General features: G+C 41.2%; 1 protein-coding gene across 1 annotated transcript in view; it reads right to left on the bottom strand.

The window, feature by feature from the left end:
* The window catches only part of cdh8 (cadherin 8), a 99705-nt gene extending 78929 nt beyond the window's left edge, over nucleotides 1-20776 (bottom strand). Inside the window, exons 1-3 of the mRNA XM_086305065.1 lie at nucleotides 20548-20776; nucleotides 18482-18562; nucleotides 18040-18395 (exon numbers count right to left, since the gene is read on the bottom strand). Of these exons, the coding sequence (XP_086161191.1) occupies nucleotides 18040-18395; nucleotides 18482-18545 (420 nt within the window). The 5' untranslated portion in view covers nucleotides 18546-18562; nucleotides 20548-20776. The remainder of the gene's footprint in view (nucleotides 1-18039; nucleotides 18396-18481; nucleotides 18563-20547) is intronic.
* Nucleotides 20777-21580: the final 804 nt, after the last annotated feature.

The raw sequence follows: 21580 nt of genomic DNA, 5'->3' as shown, positions 1-21580 counted from the left end.
TTCAATGGTAAAGTGCATAAATAAACAAGTATTGATTTCCAAATATATACAATGAAGGTAAGAAGAAAGCACACATAAAGTCTAAAAAGAGAAACTAAAAGTAAATAAATAAAGTAAATGCAAATAATCTTGTCGTTAGCAGTTAGTGGTGTTAAAAGTACACCTCGTGATTTAGTAGCCTGTAGAAACACCTTTAAAAGTAGTAAGGTCAAGTAATGATTTTCTGTATGACTTTATCAGCCTCTCACATTTTAAAGAACTTTGACCCACTCTTCTTTACATTACTTCAGTTCATTGGAGTTTATGTGTATTAATCTATGCACGGCTCTCTCTCCTGGCACAGCATTTCAATCAGTTCGAGGTCTGGACTTTGAAGGGGTCATTCCAAAACCACGATTCTTTTCTTTTTTTCATCCAGTCATTCTGTTGTTGATTTGGTTTCACATCTGACTCTAGAATACTTTGATACACAGAGCAGTTCATGGTCAACTCAATGACTGCAAGGTGCAAAGGTCCCGTGGCTACAAAACAAGCCCAAATCATCATCCCCCACCACTGTGCTTACAGCTGCAATGAGGTGTTTGTGTTTGTGCTGATATGTCATGACACTGTGCATTACAGCCAAACATCACCACTCTGCTCTGATCTGTCCAAAGAACATCACAAGTCTTTGTTTGTTTAGATGAAATTTTGCAAAGCTAACCTGTGCTGCCATGTTCTTTTCAGAGAAAAGAGAATTTATCCTGGCAACTTTTCCAAATAAGCTATTATTCTTCATTTAATTTCGATTTTTACTATCATGGACATTAATATTTAACATGCTAATTGAGGCCTGTAGACCCTGAGATTTAGCTCTTGTGGTTTTTTGGAGGTTGCATGCTCAGACCATGGGGTCAATTTGCTGCGTTATCCACTCCTGGGAAGATTGATAGCTGTCCTAAACATTTTCTACTTGTGAATAATCTCTCTGTAGAATGAAGGACTTGGAAATGGTGTTATAACCCTTCCCAGATTGATGAGAAGCAACAGTTGCTTTTTTGAGATCATTGCTGACATCATTTCCCATCTTTCCAAACTACTACTGCTTTTCTAGAGGCGGTCACTCTGATAATTCGTTAATGAAGTGCATGTGATTATCAGCACCTGCCTGCCACTTCCCTTCTATGGAAGTGAAAGTCATTTTTGTTAAGTAAATAATGGCACAGTGTAACATGTCATATGGTGTTGGTCATCCGAGGTTGTGCTTATAAGGTAAAAATTAGGTTGTACTTAATTTTAAGACCTATTACGGACCATGTGAGTTATTCTTTGTACTAAGGCCTAAGACTATTTTCTTCTAATCTTTTGTTGTCTTATTTGTTCTGTTAGTGATACATATATAGTGTGTTTTGGAAGCCCACGGACGTATGAGTGAACAAAAACCAAATACAAATACCCCCCTTTATAAAAAGCACATTCAATTAGTGTAAAACCTTTATTTCTATGAGCAGTGTCCTCAGATACACAGGGCAACATCCTCAACGCTTTTCCAGCATGGACCTTCATCCTTCTGTTCCTTTCCTATGTTTCTCATCTGAAAAACTAATCTATACAAGTGTTCTCAATGTGAGCTATCCTTCACTCTTCAATAGTTAGAATGATCATGTTTGTGTAGTGTTTACTGCCTCACAAGGATTCACAAGCAATTGAATACTCCCTTCAAAATGCTGCCATCATTAAAAATAAAAGTCCATTAAAAGTTCTATTTACTGAAAATGTGAATTGAGATATATTAAACTTTGTATGTCATGAAGAGCTAATTTGTTGTGGAATATATTTTCCTTAATCCAATGAAATAGAACACTTAAAAGAATTGGTTGGGTCCTCGGGAGACAGGAATCAGAATTTTGGACATATTATAAGCAAAAATATGTATATTTCCCCACAGCAAGAAAAACTGGTGTGGCAAAAGTGGTGATAGTTCCTAACATCTAAGAATAAGCAGCAAACTGGACCCTTCAGTCCTTTCATTCATAAGACTTAGTGTCACGGCTGACGATATATTTCATGGATATGTATTTCATAGGCCTGGGGAGTAGTCCAGGGTGCAGCAGGTTATAAATGTTTTTACAATAAAGTGGCTGGACATTTAGAATGTGACAGAAAATCTTAATCAGGAATATGGTGGCCATGTGTAACAGAAAGACAACGAACCAGAGACATTGACACTTACAGAGAGAATGACACTTCCTACTCTTCTGTAAGACCACACTTCCTCTGCCTTTGCCGAGTCCTGGGGACATCTCCCATGCATGCTGGGTGTCACAGCAGACGGATGACTAGCTTCACTAGCACCATGCCATTTCCCCTTCTCACACAAAACTGTCACACCCCCCTTCTCCACTCATTCCCAGCCTGCCGGGCCTTACTGTTTCTTGGCCCGGACTGAGATCGGCACAGACACACACACACACACACACACACACACACACACACACACACACAGGAAAGTACATGGATATTCATACATACACACTCTCACAAGAACAAGCATCCATGCCTTTCTCTTTCTCTCTGTGATTTACACTTGGTGGGAAACTGCATAGCCACACATTCATCCCACTAAACAACTCTTGGAGCCTATTTTCTCTCAGGCAAAGTGAGTAACTCTACAAGACTGGATTCACACTGAAATGCTAAAGGTCACGTCACTGGATCTTACCAAACAGCCCATATGGCAAAGAGCGGCAGCAGATGTCGGCCATCACCTCTTTTGCATAATAAGAATAGACTTTTCCTAAAACAGCTGAAAATCCAGCAACACTGTCTAAGCATCCAGCTTGTTTTACTGACTGAACATTCCTGACCTTACATGACTGTTACTGAAGTATAAATGATGGATGATTTCAAGTTTGAGGACTGCTCTGAACGAGTCCAACACAAAGACACTGGTCCCTGGTACGTGCACACACATGTACAAACCCCTGAGCTGTGTGCCCCAGCAGCTTCCAGTACCAGTAATAATTATTAGAACAGTTGCAACCGCTGCCAGGAAATTATCATAAGTAGCCTATTGCTGTTTTTCTCTGCATTCCAATGATTGGAGAATAAACTGGAGAAAAAACAAAACCAGGCATAAAACAAACACTACCCCCAAGACATCACACAACAAACAGAATATTCACGAGTGGGGGAAACTACTGTATAGGAAGGGATAAAAATGTCTCGCTCTGAGAATTCAAGATTTGCCAATAGGAAAGCTGCACACTCTTACAAATCAAAATTTGCCACCAATTTGCTCTTGTTCAGACTTCTGGAGGGGATGTTGGCTTGTTTGTGTCCCCTGTCAGAGTCTGGAGGGTTCTGAAATTAAGCTTGTGACAAAACATGCAGTTACTGTACTAGAAAAAACCATTCTGCTAGTGCTGCATAGCAGCATTTATTCTTATCAATACTCATGCATTAAAGTTCATTTGCAAAACCACATTAACGCCTCTGGTAAAATCTACCCCGGTTCTGTCTCCCCTTTAAATCTCTCATAAATCTCGGAGCATCCCTTCTTCTACTAGCACCACTGCAGAGAGCCACACTTTTCAATTTCTGGAGTGAGAAAAGGACAGGGGGTAAAAAGCCTCTTCCAGTATTACATCTTTTCTACTTTATTACCAGTCTTCTGGGAAAATGGGGGCAGCTTTGCAGCCTGGCTATCTGTTTACATTTTCTTTACAAGACTATATTGGAATTATAATTGTGTTCTATGGCGCCTTCTTTTGGTGCCTTGCTCTGTTTAAAGGTCCTATGGACCTGGGGAGATGAAGAAAAATGGACCCCTTTTGAGGGATTTGATTACTGAGGAAGAAAATGCAGCTGCACACTGGCCCTCTTTTTTTCTTTTTCCCTCTCTGTTTTCCTCCAGGTGCCAATCTCTCGGGATGCTCGATATTAGAGCTGGAATGGCGCTGACACAAGCGCATTGAAAAAATAATTTCTTTCTGCGGCAAAGGTGGAAACAGAAAAAAGGAAATATAAATGGTCCTTATGAATTAGGTGATTAAAAAGAAGTCTGAGTTTGTCCTGCTGACCAGAGAGCCCTCCTTACTCGCTTTGTGAAGCGTTTTTTTTTCCAACCAAGGTTATCAAAGGTCACAGTGTTCAAATGCTCTCTGTTGATGAATGCTTCGACGTTCCCTCAGAGCTGATATTACACTAACCTTAAAAAACAATATCAGATATATGGACATATTCATAGTTTTTGAAGCCAGTCTTTGATTTATATTTTAACAGGAGAAAATGCCCCCTGCCAAAAAAAGAGGTAGGTGTGACTAAGAGTTGAAAAGTCTCATTTTAACTTTTTCATATGCACATTCTGAGAGTTGTTATTCACTTTCAAATATTTTGCATTTCTCCAGTTTTAGCATGTTACAACAAGTAAAAAAGAAAGTGTTATCAGCAGGTAGAACACAATATGACATGCAGGGTACACAAACACAGCATAAATATTCCATCACTATATGGATAATTGCTGATATTCCTGCAGCTCAACTACATTGCGTAGTGCAGTCGAGTGAGACAGTGAATTTGTATCCTTAATAATGTTTGGAATTAATTAAAATGCAAAGCCACGAGCCCAGAGTGCAACCACAGGTGGCAGTGAAGTGAGCGCACTAAGAGCTGTGATGAGTGCAAGCCCCCATAACTCATGTCCATTTAACAGATGACTTCTAATTTTATTATTCTTATTCTTATTATTTTTGCCACCATTTCAATGAGATGAGTTTGCCATTTTATACAACAATTTCCTGTGTAATATCATTCTGTCAATAAGTAATTACTTGCTTGGCAAATTGCTGTGCAAAATGTTCATCGGAGGGGAGAAGATCCATATCAATTGTTCATTTGCATAATGCAAATGAATCCTCTGAGAGGAAAAAACAACTTTGCTGCCATCGCTGACAGTTGGATACCAGCACTGCTGCTGGAAAAACATAAGTGTCTTTACTACAGAGCAGCGCAAAGGTCTACAGCATTTCACTGTTAGAAGCAGGAAACTAAACTCTAAGACGCAGCTGATGGAATTATTTTTTTGTTGCTGTTTAGTTATTTTCAGATACAGTTTCAACTGGCAGGAGAAAAAAAACTCCAAACTGCTACCAATATTTGACAAGTGGATCGGGGGTTTCTGAGTAGCTGTCCATTTGCTGACACATTAGCAGAGGATGAGCTACCAGCAACTCCATTAGGCTTTCTCCTGATAGAGTAACACCATTTTAGCCCCCTGTTTACTTAATATGCAGGATCCGGCCCCCTCTATTTGTTTCTAATCAACTGATAAGACAGAAGGCCTTTTCTGCAGTCCCCGGAGGATGAAAACCAAACTCTTAATGGTCATTAGTAGCAATTATGTTCCGTAACTGGCACACCCCCTCTGCTTTTGCTGTGTTGGCTGCTTAGGCACATGTGGATCCGATGTGGACGCAGGGGACCCTGAATGCAGTTTTAGAGCAGGATACGCTCTGATACGCTGCGGCTGACCACAGCTTTTATTTGATGATGGATATGTTTAGTTTCCTGTCTGATTGGGACAAGTTGTTATTTGTGCTTACACATCTGCAGTATTGAGATAGTTTGTTAGCTATATTTAAAAGCATTGTTACAATGTGTAAATTGCCTCATGACCCAAAATACCCCCTAGTCTCCTCTACTTTGAAATCGTCATTAACACAGCACTCTGAGTTTATAGTAATTGCAGCATTGTCAAAGGCATCTTGAGGACACCACATGAAGTCCAACCCGGCATGTAGCAGCACCCCACTCCCCCCCAATTAGCTAACTCAGCTCCTTTGCTACAGGATTCTGGAGACTTGTGATTTTTATGCAAAACCGCTAAGATCAAACGGCCTCTGCCCTAATCCCCTGGGTCGAACCTGGGGAGTGTGATCCTTATCGACAAATGCCGAGCCAGTGCAGACCAAGATCCCATTACGTATTCACATAGACCTTTTTGACATGCATTTTCCCTACGCACCAGTGATGCAACAAAGACAGGAAACCCACTTCTATTTTTGCATTGTAAATGTTAGCACACATTTTGTGTTGATAAAACCTGATCCGAATCCTATCTTGATCCGATGTGGTATTTGTTGAAGCAATGCCGCACACTCACACATCTGCTCAGTTAAATCCCTCCATCCTATTTTCATCTGTGTGTTGGACTGGATATGATCCATTTATGAATCCCCAGAGATAATTTCTAAGAAGCTCCTGTAGATGAATAACTGGATAAGAAATGGGATATTATGGATATTATGACTATTGTTGAGCTACACTGACATATAAATAGAAGCAACATCACACACTTAAACCACAGAGCAGCAGCATGAGAACTGCTAGTGTACTATAGGATTCAGCTGTGCAAACAGGACAACAGAATACCCTGTCACACACTAAAACACACACATACACAGAGTGCTCAGCAGTGATGAGGAAGGCCATTGTCAGAAAACTAATAAAGAGGCAGTGTGTTGCTGCAGTGCGGTAATTACACATCCCAGGATATCAGCACAGTATTTATAAAAACACTGGGCATCAACAAAGAAGAGAAGGTCATCAAGGCAGATATGGCATTAGCATTTTGACAGTATACACATTAAGTGTGTTCACACATGGACAGAAACGTGCTTGTGTGAGTGGGCATGCATTGGTACACGGGCACACCAAAAAGATAATGTCATGTTTTTCTTATCTGGCCACTCAACGAGACACATAGACAATGTGTGTTTGTGTTTGTGTTTGCATGTGCATCTGTGTTTATGTGTCTGCGTGTAACTGTGTGCAGAGAGTGACGCTGATAAACATGCCACATCTTGGCAAGTGGTGGTTCAAGCAGGCCCAGCTTCTGTAAACATTGAGAGGGCTGCACAGATTGAGATGGAGAGAAACGAGGACCTGTGTGACTGCTTCCATCCAGATGGAGGCTACAATGATTTTGGGGTTGGCCCAGGTCGTTTCCCCCAATGACAAACCATTCAAAGATCTGTGGAGGCATTAAAATATTGCTGCTTCACCACAGCTGTTCATTGTCTTCATCAGCTAACAGCAGAAATGCGGTTTCGTGACGTGAATAAAGCAGAGAAAGTAACATAAAAAGGGCACTTTGCCATTTGGCAAAGGGTTCTTTTTCTTGGTGTCGAGGAGAGACATCTCAGGAGGAGGGGGGGGTTCCCTCTAAGACACAGCTCTTTGTTTTTGTTACCTTTAAAGCATCTTTGCACTTTCTAGTCTCACTCTTCAATGCTTGCAAAGAATTTCCACAAAGCATACTATGTTATTGACGCTGCTACATTTTTTGGATGCATTTGGTTCAATGTATTACTCAAATACAATTATTAATGACAAATGTGAAAAAAGCTTCTCTACTTTTCTTTTCTTCTTTGTTTTCTTTTGTTGTAAATTATAATTTCCAAAATGTAATTCTAAAAGATAGCATCAGAAGTTGAATTGCTATGCATCTTTGACTTTGCTCCACTCACAGATGTATGTTGGGTGAACTGGAAATTCTAAATTGTCTGTAGGTGTGAATGTGTTATGTGTGTGAGAGAGTTTGTGTGTTCGACTGTGATGGATTGGCAACCTGTAATAGTGCCAAACTATCACCTCTTGCCCAATGCGTACTGGGGCAGGCTCCAAGCCCCATATGGCTCCAAGCTGTTTGTAAGACATATTGGTTCTGCATTGGTATACAATTACCAACATTTAAAGTGCCATATGTAAATAAGAACTCAGTATAAAATATTAAATTCCTTAATTTTACTTTTAGATATTTTAGATATAGCATGCTATATTTAGATAATATAGCATGCTTTTGTTGCCTACAGACAAACAAAGTCTCCAGAGTGCATACACTGTTGGTTGTGCTTTGTAATATTCAGTCATTTGATATGTACAAATTCTGTGTGGGTGACCAGTAAAGCTAATTTTGCTTCAGTTTCACTGACCACACAGTCTGCTAACCCTGCTAGTGGGCTGAAATTGTTACCAGTTCTCAGTCCCATCTGCTATTTGACATTTGAACACTTCATTTGTTCCTCTGTGTAAGGATTCAATTACAGGGTAACGTACAAATAAAAATAACTGCATCTATATAGGGCTTTATTGATTACTCAAATTGCTTTACACTACAAGCTCCATTCATCTGTTCACACACACACGGACACACACACACACACACACACAATAATTTTACTGTATACATGCAGCACTTTCCTTATCATGTATCTTATCCAAGGACTCTGACATGCAGGCCACAGGAAGCAGAAATCAAAGCACCAACTCCTTTGATGCAGCCAGTACGACTGAGGTAACAGGACAAAAAATTAAAGACACCCCCTTTGCATAATGTGGGATAGACAATGCTGCTCTTACTTTGAGCTCATCACATGCTCACACTTGGGCATTAAATCAGAAGTTCCCTTTTAACATGACAACTGACATTGTGAATATTTACCAAAACCATGATTTTTGTTCTCAAGTATCTCATGATGCCTAAATCTAATCAAGAAGTGAGTGAAACAATCAATCTTCTTTATGATATTACTGTAATGCTGAATGAGAAGGAACTATGGCTGAATTAACCTCTTAAGGTGCCCAAGGGCATAAAGATTCTTGTTGGCTTGTGCTGAAACTACTAATTATTTCACTTTATCTTTTTTCTTTGTTACCCAGAAACCAACCGGCACTCTTGATCTGACAAAGAAACAACTTGGTAAGTAATCCATCCACTTCAAGTAATTAAAAATGCCACAAATTGTGAACATTTGCCAGATTTCTTGAATATGTAAATTAGGCCATTTATTACTAATTTTACACAGTGAACAATGCATTTTTAAAAATGATTAATGTCATCATAGAAGTACAAGACACATACAATGCATCACTAAAGAAATAATGTAACCTTGTGAGATGTTTTCTGTGTGTTAATTGCAGAAACAGGAAAAAAAATAAAGCAATTTGATTTGAAACATCATTAGGACAAATGAGTTCATTACTAAATAAAGTAAATAAGGTCTCTGAACAAGATTGCACAAGTGGTGCCGTGAGGTCTGTGATGATGTAATAGTTCATACTCTTCATCAAAGTTACAAATTTGTAACAAATTTGCAGTTAAAGAAATTACACGAACATAAATGAAGTAGACTAAACCCAGGGCTCTGGGTCTGGAGGCTGAGGGCAATAACCCAGTTGGTAGTCCAGCCTTCGGGGCAATATTAGATAACCGGCTTTTGAGAGCTTCTTGAGAGTCTTGTGTCAACATTCATGTAACACAACATTTTTCAATCACTAGCTTACCATAGAAAATAACTCTGGCTTTCAGATATCACTTGAGTGCTTGGGCTCTCAGTGCTGTTTCTACGTTTATGTACAAAAATGGTTCCAACCTTTTTGTGTAAAACCAAAAAACAAACAACAAAATAAAAGTAAAGAATTCAAACATCAGTTTGTCTGTGAAATCATCCTTATTAGCTTTAACCAAAAGAAATACTCGTGTTTATTCATGTATGACATCACCATTAAGCCATAAGTAATCAACCTCTGCAATGATACTACATTTAAACGCTTTGATAACTTAACTAAATGTTCACCCTCCTCCAACATTACATAAGTCCAGTCTTTCATCAAACTCATTTACGATGATGTTACACTAATTGGATGTTCTATTATTCATAATAGCAGCAGTTTTTCTTGGAACTTTGCATTTCATTAAACCACAATAGAGAAGACCACGCATTGGTGAAGATTTTTTAATATTTCATCAGATAGACCATTGGTGCATGTCCGCTCCACAAGCAGAACAACAAGCATTTACCGCTAGGATAAAGGCAATTAGCCAGACTTCAGTAACAGACGGCCTATAGCCCCTAAAAGCTTTTCACATGTTTCTGGCATCCTCTATTCGGTGTCCCTCAGCACATCATTTTGTTGCCATCGAGAGCAGAGAGCAGCTGAGAGAGGCAACGTAACATGCCGTGTCCCTCGTTGTGCATGCTCCAATAGTAGACACACATACACCAGGAATCTTTGAGAACACTTTCAACATCCTGCATGCTCGGCCCTGATTCCCATTAAGCATTCATGATTCATCTGGATTTTATATTATAACGTTTTGAATTTTTCATGCAGCCCCCCCCCCCACACACACACACTCCATCCCCCCTTCCTCTTCACATCCCACCCCCTTTTCTGATCTGACAGAAAAAAGAAGACTTAATCAAACATCGGAGGAGGGGGAACTATCCAAAGTGTCACTTTCACACACACAAAGACGCATGTGTTTCCATCATCGCCACCTGCTTCTTACATATACATATACTTTTTTTTCTTGAAGTTAGTTGATTTATAAGATACAGGCTAGCTGTATCGCATGCACCTTGGAGACACAAACACTAGGAAGAAGGATTATTGAAGGGATACAGGTGTATTCACAGGTAGAATGCAAGTAAGGTTGGGTAGTAAAGTATGGCGGGTGTGTGGGTGCTGCCCTTTTACGTTCTCTGTCGCCTCCCTTGGCTATTATTTCAGCTATCTTTTTGTTCTTTCTGCAGAAAGGATCATTAAACCAAAATAATTCATTTGTGAGAAAGGTCAAAGCCACAGTCTGTTGGCACCCAGATACCCGAGTCAGGAGTGGTTGCATTAAGGCAGAAGCAAGCACAAAGGATGGCGCTGCCAATTCTCCTTATGTATGTGTGTGTGTTTTCTTTTATTGTCACATTCGTGATTGAGGTGAGCAACCCCGAGCCTTCAACTCAGCAGTAATGATAATCATCATCTTTAACACCCGTTATAGGTGAAGACACCAATCTTCAAGTAAATGTCACACCCACTGTTTACTAAGGCCACTTTGTTTTTATATTGCATGAGGCAGGTGAGGAGGGGGCTAGGGACTAGCTAGGGAAGAAATAGGAGGGAAGCCAAGGTGTGCCAGTAAGGAAGCAGAGGAAAAATGTTGAGGACTGTCATCTTTTAAGTGCCAGAAATAGGCACTCACCCTCCAACTGATCCAGAACTCCTTCCCCATTGTCTCTCCTGCTCCAGCCCACGTGTGCTCCCAGCTAACCGTGAAGCCAAATGCACAGCCAGTCACACAATAACAACATCCATTCTTAACAAGATTACTCCGGCAGTCCCAGTTTGGCTGATGGGACGTGCATGGGAGCAGAGGCGCAGGGATAAGCCGCCTGCAGCTGCCTGCAGCGTTTCACATACGCTGGGATCTGTCCATAGGAGAGGAGCTTCCTGGGGAGTTGAGCCAAACATCCATCCCACAAGAGCACACTGGCATGGAAGCAAGCATCTTTAGCTACTACTGCTGGTTCTGTGCCTTATGCCCACAAAAGACTATGGCAGAGGCAAGGGCCAATTAGCAGGTTTCAGATATTCATAATCTGTTCATCTGAAAAATCAGATTTGAATAATTGTAACCTCATTTACTGCTACTAATGCTTGGCCAGCGATTTGACTTGAAAACACAATCCATATTTATAAGTATGCAGAATGTCCAACGTCATTCAGATAACTTGTTGCCTAATTTAGCTGCGCATAATATTTTGCCTAAGAAATCAACAAACTTTTCAGCAAAGACAAAACTCGAGTCTGTTAAATTTAACTCTTGATGAAAAAAAAGATGTAATCAAACAAAGCAAAATTGAGCCCATTTTTAAAAGAAACATGGCTAATTTAGACAAACCAATGCATCAGCCAAGCCTGTGAGGTGAACCGCTTTAATTCCTATAAATTAGTTAGAGCAAAGTTCAAGGCAGAGTGCCAGATGATTTAGCCCACTAAGCGCTCCACCTCCGCACAGCCAGCACAGGCCAAGCCCGGTGAGCCAGGGAGAGTGAGGGAAGCAGGAGGAGATGAGAGCTGAGGGGAGGGAAGGCAGTTAAGAGAGGGCTGGGGTAGTTAAGATTCGGACTTAATGAGAGGATAGTGTTTCTCTGGATTATAGCTGGAAGAGTTCGACACTGTTGACTGACAAACAGTGACATGGGAGCAAGCTAATCGCAGCAATGCAGTCCAAGGTGAAACCATAAAGGGACCATTTGTTATGAATTAGTACTGATGCAGAAACTTGGAAAAGTGGCCCCCACATGAGCTACTCACTGTACAACATGGATTTAATCATGCTGAGCCACAGATGTGAGTGATAGCAGCAAGCTTGTTACTTTGCTCAGGGACTCTGAAGCCATGTGAATGGATGTGCTTTCCTGTTAAATTATTATTGCAGCTGATGCATGTACACAAGAGAGCTTCCAGGGATGACGGACGAGGTGCATCCCCTATGATACACTGAACTGAAACATTATTTCAGCTCCCATAAGAAAATACACAAGGAGGAAATATAGTGTGTAATTGTATGTAAGCAGTGGCTGTATGTGAGAGGAGAAGCAGGAAATTGTGATCTGTGGAAGTCTGGTTGTGAGGTGTGTGTGAGTGTGTGCGTGTTTAAAAACACATAAAGGGGGAAATGAAATCAGTGATATTTTTAAATATGGCATATCATACTTATACTAAATGACATGCTGGTAAAAATAAAATTCTTGGCAATAACATTTAAGCTACAAGCACTGTCAGTACACTGGAAAGGTAATCAGGCCAGTGAGGATGAGATCACCTGGAAATTTGAAACACTGTAGATTTCAACCTGCAATTTCTGCTCAAAGCACATATCGTGCAGTTTAGAGAGAAATCTTTCAGAAATATGACCACAGTGAAAACCCAGCAAATGTTTGCTAAGATAGACCAGCTATAAAGCTTCGTGGACACACTGTATTTACTCTTGCACACATAACCCTAATGTCTAAATATACTCCATCCAAGCTGGTGTCTGCTCATCTCATTTTAGTCTGTCTCAACACTCCTGAATGGACTGGAGTACAACACACGCATGCACATACACATATGCAGCTTGTTAATGGGAACCAGGATGACAATACAAAGCCATAGACAACCTGTCAAGCTCTTCGAGGGCAACACTAATGTGATCCCACAGCTCTATCAGAGCCATCACTGGGCCCAGTATTTTATTACAGACTGGGAGGGACAGACAGAGAGAGAGATTGGAAAAAAGGAAGGGGGGGGGGGGGGGGGTGACCATGGCCCATTGATATAATGGCCCTGCTGGCATTAGTGATGTACTGTACAGGTGAGGCACACAGGGAAAGAGGAGAGTGTGGTAACAGGGCAGGGGAAGGTGCAGGAAGTAGTGGACAGGGATATGTTAGAGTGTTTTTAATGTTTGTTTGTTTGTTTGTTTTTTAAGGGAATGGGGGGGGGGGGGGGTTGCTTTTTTCTCTAAACTGCAAATGAAGAGGGAATGGAGATCTAAGAGCTGGAAGACAGAGGAGCTGTAGCTCAATGTGGATCTGTGTGGTGCTGCCTGAAGAGAGATTACAGAGCTGTATTCCAGGAGCTGTTGTGGGTGTGAGAAACCAAATGGAATGGAAAGAAGTCCAACAAACATTGATGGGCTTTCCTTTTCTGGATTTGGTGACAGCTTTTTTTATTCAACCCTCTCACTATGGCACTGGAACCTGTGTCTAATTTGGGCTATATTTCAGAATTAATTATATCTGAGCCAATGCTTATAATTTATGTGTCATAATGGCTATCAATCACTGGCAATAAATCGGCTAATATTCTCATTAACTCCCACTCCTCATCCATCAATCAAGGACATAGCCAGATATCCGTTCAACAGTTGGAGCCAGAGTAAATTCAGATAAAGGTGGGCGATCCTCATTAACGTCAGGCCAAATCGGCACTACTGAGTCAAGGAGCAAGCTCAACCTTTGATCTGCTCGAGCGGCAACAGTGGCACCTTTAGCGGGACCAGGGAGTCTGAGGCTTCTCTGGCAGCTGTATTCAGGACTCAATCTCGCCTTAGCTTTGCCTCACTGCTTCACATCGCCAAAGCCAAACACTCTGAGAAATTTTAACAATGTCATTGTACCACACCCCATCAGCCCCAGAGGCAAGCTTACTTGGGCTCAAGAGCCACTCTCTCCATAATCACCCCTTCACAGAGAGAAAGAAGGAGAAAGAGGTGGAGGTAGAAGTGGGGGACAGAGACTGAGAGAGGCAATCCAGCTGAGCAAAAGTAGCTTGCATCAGTATTTATAGAGTGATATGCCACATCTTGTAATAGCAGTCCAAAGCACAGAAAGTAACAAAAAGATCTGAACCGAATTCGAAAAACTGTGCTAGCTAATCATAATCTATTCAGGTCCAGACTGAGACAATAAACAGACTGAAAAAAATAACATTCTCTTCTGATATCATGTGAAGTGATGGGAATTTTACCTTTTCAAATACAAAATTCAATAAATAAATAAACACATACTGGGGACACATTTTTTCCAAGGAACACGCGGATGGGTTCAAGCTGTGATCTTTCAGTTTCACCTGAACGTACATCTGAAGGGGAAAACAAGAACGGAAGATTGAACCATTTCACACAAGTCAGTACAAGAAAAAAGGTCTTCAATTTTAGGGGGGAACAGAGCTACAGAATATCACCTTAGCTTCCAGCAAAACACCCAGCAGACTTATATTACACCACCAATCTGATAGTGCTCTGGCTCTTCTCGTTGGGAGTTCTGTCAAACAGCTTGTTTGGAAGAATAAAGCTTGCATTTTCTTCCCCAAGAACCTATGTGAAGAAAGACAAAGCATTTTCTTTTCTTCTTTTTTTTGTAGAGATTCATCTGTTGTCTTTGCTGAATCGGTAATCAAAGCCAGATTTTTCTTTCTGCATCACTGTCACTCTTGGCAATCTTATAGTTTCACCTGAATTGATGAATATTAATGGTCCATTATTCTCTTTGTGAAAAAAACACAAAACGCATTCAGTCCTGTGGTGAATAAAAGTGCTAGACAATAGGATGAGGGATCACTCAGTTTAACACATTTTGAGTACAACTCAGCCCTGGAATCCATCATTAGCAATACTACACCATATGCTAAATGATTGCCTGGAAGTAAAGCTAAGAGTTAAATCTGAGACTGTGAGATTGTTCCTTCATAAACTGCCATCAATCTGCCTTGCACTACAAAGAAAACACATTCTGATATCTCTTTGGTGCAAACACAGCAATTTGTTCAGTGTTTGTCTTCTGTTCTAAGGCAATGTTTTGCCTTTAATGGCCTGGTGTAATTGAGTTTCTTTGTTGTATGTTTAAATAATTGAAATTGCTCTGATTAAAGATGCAAAATGGTTGGTAAACATGGCTAATGCCTTGCCAGGCATTGTACAGAAACGCAGAAAAAAAAGTCCGAAATTCGACTACAATACTCTTTTTTATACTAAAATAAAAGCTATTTTTCACCATTGTGATAATGCAATGGTAAATCGAGAGCTGCTTTGCCCAAAATTACCCTCTGCCTGGTTTCCAGTGGTCTCCATAAGAGTCTTTACGCGCTCAAGTGGTATTGGTATCTCCCACTCATTGTCATGGATGAGCAAACATGTGTCCATATGAACTAGCTCTCTGTTCTTAATGATGGGATATTTCTGAACCATCCTAGCTGATGATGAGTAATCCTAAAATCCCTTCCAACGCTGTTCGTTTTAAGCTACAGCAACAAGATTTCACAGCTGTCTCCCCGACTTCACTTTAACAGGTACTGCATGTCTGCTTCCGCGACACAAGCAGGACTGACGGGGGTTGACGAGCACGCCGCTCAGTGAATCACAATGTCGAGAAACGATGCGCTGAAGAAGAACACCAAAAGGGAAGGGGGCTGTCACGCCTTATGGCCGTCCTTCTCACTCTTCCACACCTCCCTGTCCTCCCCCTCCTTTCCTGCATTTATGCTAATAGTCTCTGCTGGGAGAGAGCACCGTGGCTGACACACAGTTAAAAATCAATGGCACAATTTCTCTCAAATACAATCTCTTACTCTTGTTACCAGTATTTGTATAGTCATCAGAGTGCACCAGCAAAAAAAAAAAAAAAAGCTATAGGATGGAAAGAGTCCAGTCTTGGCCTGGACTTCGCTGACAACCATCCCGCAACTGCAGACACAGGCGGCCTCACACAGCAGAGAAAATTGTGCAAAATACACAGAGAGCTTTGTGACCCATTTGAATCACACCTCCCACCCATTTGATTCATTTTTTAATTAAGCACGAGAAACACTGGGAAAGGGGAAGAAAAGGAGACAGAAAGGAAGAGAGATTTATAGTCTTAAAGGGATGCAGTGCCATCTTGGTCTAACACAGGACTTATCTTAGCTCTGCCAGGCATACTCATGAGCACTTAACCTTGCAGTGAACGCTACCCATCATCATCGCTTTACAAAAAAAAAGGCTAGCTGCCTTTTTCTCTGCCCAGAGCTGCCCCCCAACCCTACCCCAATCCTTGCACTGTCCTTCAACAGGAAGATGCTTATATCTATGACTAACCTATCCTACAGTCAACTTTGCAAAGCATTAACTGAGGCCTTGAGAGAACACATCCTTCATGACCGAGAACATAACTTGATTTTGTGCCACCAATTCTCTGCTGACAATGTGCAGAACATTTGACACTCTGGCCAGGGGCACACAGCACAGTATTCAAAGCAAAAGTGTGTGTAAGCTTGGAACTGAAATCACAACCGTGTTATCCACATATTTATCTTTATTAAAGGGTGCTGACTTTATTCTGTTTTTAGAAACTTGTTTTATGTGGCTAAATATCTGTGGATATATAACTGTCTGGGTGATGATGTGTGAAATGTTCAGTTGCAGCTGTGAGCTACTGAACATCTAGCCTGTGAAATCCAGGCTCAAGAATGGAAAATGTGGATCCGTTACTGTTTGTTTGTTTCAGAATTCCGATGAGCAGCCATTGTTAAATTCAGCAGTGGCTGCCTAATTGATACGGTTGAAAGATTAATGCATCACTTAACAGCATTTTTGTGTTAGCATGGTATTTAGAAAACACAGGTGCAAATCCCACATGGTGGTAAATGTTTAATTGATGCAGCCATATGACTACGCTCAGCATAAACGAAGAACAAAAAAAGACGGAAAGTGAGAATAAAATGATGCACTTGCCTTGTTTTTTTGTTTTGTTTTGTTTTTTTAAACAAAAAAAATAGAAACAACTTTTTTGCATCAGTCCAGCCATCAGTTATAACAGAGGGAGTGAAATAAAGAATTAAACTCACTGCAACGGCAAAAAGTCAAACAAAAAAGACATACTAACCAATTATCAAATATTAGCTGTGATAAACTGTTTGCAAAAACTACGACTGAACAAGATCAAATATTATGCTTGATGGCCTGAATCCCTGCCCATGCCAGAGTGGCTGGGTGATATTCTGAGGGAGGGATGTGAGCGTGGCTGCCAGCCTTACTCTCCCCAGGTGAATCCCAGCAATGAGCTGTGAACAAGCTGCTTTGGCTGGGCTGGCCAGCAGCCTTCCCCTCCCCTGAAACCTGCCTGACACTTCCACACAGGCCAGGGAGCAGGTGGCCTTTAGCTGCAGGATTAGCCTGCAATTCTGTCCATCACACAGCCGCAATGGAAAATGTAACCAGTGCTAAAATAGACCTATTATTTCAAAGGATTTTATCGATGCTATAAACTGTGTCTAAAGAATGCATTTACATGTCAAAATACAACACTAACATTTTAAAATGAAAAGAAAAAAAAATCAGGGACTGCAGTCTCATCGTGTACCTTTACTTTTTGCAAAAAAAAGTAAAAGTTAAGAACTAACAGTTGTGTTTGTTTCTCTGTTTCTGACTAACTTGGATTGCAAAAACATCCACATGTAACAGCAAGAAATGTGCCACCATTATTTGATGGGAGCTTAATTATTTCTATGAGCATTTTCTGACCCTCTCTCGCTGCCTTCCGCTCTCGTCCCCATATCTCTGTTTCCCCTTGACAACCACAACCCTCCCACTGCCCATGGGAAGAACAAAAAAATGGAGGGAGCATTCAAATGGCCGAATTAATGTTTCCACACGATAAGCGAGCTTAATATAATGCTGACAATCACAGCACTCACCCTGCCAACTAGAATTGGATCTGGTCCAGAAAATTCCTCCAGCACAAACATTTGATTCCAAACCCATCCTCTCTTGGCGCGGCTTAGTAATCTTTGTCCTTCGCCAACACCGCTCGCCACCACTGCGGACCCACCAGTTTGTGTACTTTTGGACTGGCCTATGATAGGAGTCATAGACACGGACAAAACACAAGTAATCCACACCAGCAGCAAGGACAGCCACAGATCCATGAGCATCTCCTCAGACCGCTTTGGCATCCTGTCGCTGTGTGTTTTGTTTGTTTGTTTGTTTGTTTGTTTTACGGGATTCTTCTCTCCGCGTTGTTTGCCCCCTCCTCTCTTCAGATCAACCGCTCCTTGTTAGATAACAAGAAAAGGTTACTTGTGTCCTCCTTTAACAGCAGTGCTTGCATTCATGGTGTGGTAAAGGTCACTTGCACACCTTGGCATACCTCCATAGCATTTGGTGAGGGGGTAACTCTCTTAGCACAGCATCCATTTGGCATTATTCCGAGGGGGGAACCTGCAACGAAGAAATCACAGTTTGTTAGTTGTCTCTTGGTTTTGTGGGGAGCTGTCAGAAGATGATGAAGACAGAGAGAGGCAGAAAAAAACAAACAAAAGCAAACTAAAAAACAGAGTCAAATTAACATTTGAAGAAATCAGATGACACAGATAGCATGAGAGGCAAGAAAAAATGTTTCTAGAGTAGCAAAATGATACAACAAAGATGTTTTTAATAAGAAAATAAATTCTCATTTTAGGATAAGAAGTCTGGATGTCACTTCATCTTTACAAATGATCTATCTGTAGCAGCCTGACCCTTTGCTCCAATCTTGTTTTCATATTATTCTGCTACAACAGAACAAATGGTTATGTCTCCACTCTGAGGCTATTCATCCTGAAATATCAGATTGCTTTGCTTTAATCTGTTGTTCTGGGGATTATCCTGATAGATTTTGAGAAATTACACGTTCCTTGTGATTAATGTTTTGACAATACATTTCGGGTTAAGCATTGTTAAAGCCTGCGGTCATATTCCTTAGATATTGGTGCGTGCATGCATGCAATAGCACCAGGTTTAAATAGAGAAGCTGGCAGCAGGTGAGCCATGTCAACAGCACTGCAGCTCACTGATATCCAAGTAATCCAGATGAAATAATTGCTGTGGTATTTAAAGCCATGTTTACTCACTGAAACAAATGTGCAATATTACACTTGAACTGCTGTTTTCTGATAAGCGTGAACATAAAGTTGTTTCCGTAAACACAGAAACACAAACACACAAAATTGGATACAACAGACTGATGTTACAGGAACACATAATAGAAGAAGTGAGTAAATTAATGTAAATTTTGCCCTTCAATCAAGAACAGTTTCGGCTCCTTAAATGCTTCGCTCAGTCTGACGGGCAGTGTTCAGCTGAATGCAAAATCAGAGGGTAAAACAGGCACAGGTACAAAGGGTTGGCTTTGAGTTGTCCTCAGCTAAAACTGATGGAGGTGGAGATGCTACCGGAGCACAGAACGGCTTACTTTCAGCGCGGTTTAATCTTAGTTTTGGTAACTTTTACTATGCACCGAATCTCACTGTGGTCATATGCTGTGTGATTACAGCGTCCCATTCCGAAGGACAGTAACGATGAATTCCACCTGAAGCTGCACTATAACAAAGTGTGAAGAGATCCGAATTACTGTGACACCGACCCGGAGACTAAGAGATCCTGGACCAGGTTAAGAAAAAAAAAAGATTAAAGAAGAAGAAGAAGGAAAACGGAATTGTATACAGATGAGAGAGTAAGTGAAACTGGTAAAATGCCAAATCGTAGCCAACTTAAAAATCAGTCACATTAAATCACTGACATAATTTCTTCGGCATTTTAAGTCTCTGTGGTGCGTGACAGAGCAAGCGATTTCAGCACCAAGAAGACAGAACAGCTCCCCGCCAGAAAGCAGCCGGTCCAGACAGCTCAGCCGCGAACAGAGCGGCGAAGAAGAAGAAGAGCTGTCCAAGGTAGGAAATTCCCACATAGGGAGATTTTAATTGCTAGTCAACGAGCAAAATGAAAGGATAAACCCCCAAAGTTTGAGCTTACTACTCGCCTTTCATGGCTTTAAAATAGTCTGAGGCAGTATCCCGATTACCCAAATTTGCTCTCTATCTGAAGTTTTACCCTTTGAGGAGACAGTCACTCCGTGTCATCGCATTAAACGTGCATAAGAATTCAAAAAAACAAAACAAAAAAAGCATTCAGACATACACGACCGGCTTATACTGGTGACGGAAGCATGAATTACAAAAGATGTAGCCTAAGTTGCTGAGCTCTCTGTAGACTTGCTCTGTCGCTCCGAGTCACCTCGCTCCTGTAAACGAGCCCGGCAAAATGCGCTGAAGCCACGCGTTGGAGAAAGGGGTTATAAGAAGTCCTGTTCAACCTCTCCACAAAACACCAATTTACCTCAATAATACCTGTTAGGTTTATATATTATGGTGGTGGGCTGTACTTACCAGTGAGACTTGCATCCTTTTCCAGTGCTGCATTATTTCTCCCCTTAAAACGCCAGAAACTCCAATGCGTTTCATTCGAGGCGGTGGATAAATAAGCAAAAGCCGGAGAGTCAAACGGCTAGAAATCCTTCCCGCAGTTTGTCAGTGCGGAGTGACAGTGTTGGTGTTGTAGTTAAGAGCTCCTACAGGCTTGCTGGCCGACTGGAAAAGTGAGGAAGAGATGGAGGAGAGATGCACGGTGGCGAAGAGAGCCTCCCCTCCACTGCGCTCATTGGGTTGATGAGGAGTCGGGTCAACAGGCGCACAAATGAATGCATGCCGCTCTGCCCAGGCACGGACGCGCAAAGGTTATCGTCTCACATTGCCGGCTGCAGCTGTAGGTATTATCTAGATGTGTGCAGGTAAAACGGTTCTTATCGCAGTGTGTGTGTTTTCTCTACTCTCTCTTTTTCTTCTTCTTTTAGTAAGTGACGCATGCGTTGGCCTTCGGTTCTCCGGGTTAATAATGAAATTAAATAGGCCAGACGACCGGTGAAACGAAGCCAAGTTGCTCATTTACAATGCCATTTGATATGGTTAAACAATAAACAGATGGACACACACACTGCGGGGCTACCATGGAAAGCAATGGTAAGCAAAGAACACAGAATACAATGGTCACATTTATATACATTTTTCGAAACTAAAGTTGGTGTAAAAAAAAGAAAGGAAACGAAAAGCATAAAAAAAGGGCGTAAATCCCAGAGTTTTTGAAAACAAGAAGAAAGGAAAAGGTTAAACAGGTCTTCATTAAGACTGTTAGTGAAAAGGTCACGCTCATCATTGCATGCCTGAATGTGCGTGTGTGTGAGTACAGAAAAGTGCATGAGTGACAACAGAGGCCCGTGCTGCTGTCCACATAGAGAGCCCTCTAGTGTTTGTATAGCTACTTAGCAGCAGTCACGGGGGATGGGGGGGCTTCATTAGCGCAGCGGGAAAAGAATGTCAGTATACTGTCATATTGCTGTCTTTTTCCCCGAATCTCTTTGTGAAA

The sequence above is a fragment of the Aulonocara sp. 'chitande type north' Nkhata Bay genome, linkage group LG1, assembly GCF_057382095.1.
Source record: "Aulonocara sp. 'chitande type north' Nkhata Bay isolate Kocher_YH1m ecotype deep benthic linkage group LG1, A_spYH_male_GT1.1, whole genome shotgun sequence".
Taxonomy (NCBI): domain Eukaryota; kingdom Metazoa; phylum Chordata; class Actinopteri; order Cichliformes; family Cichlidae; genus Aulonocara; species Aulonocara sp. 'chitande type north' Nkhata Bay.
The sequence above is the reverse complement of the archived record's forward strand: the minus strand, read 5'-3'. Positions and strand labels throughout refer to the sequence as shown.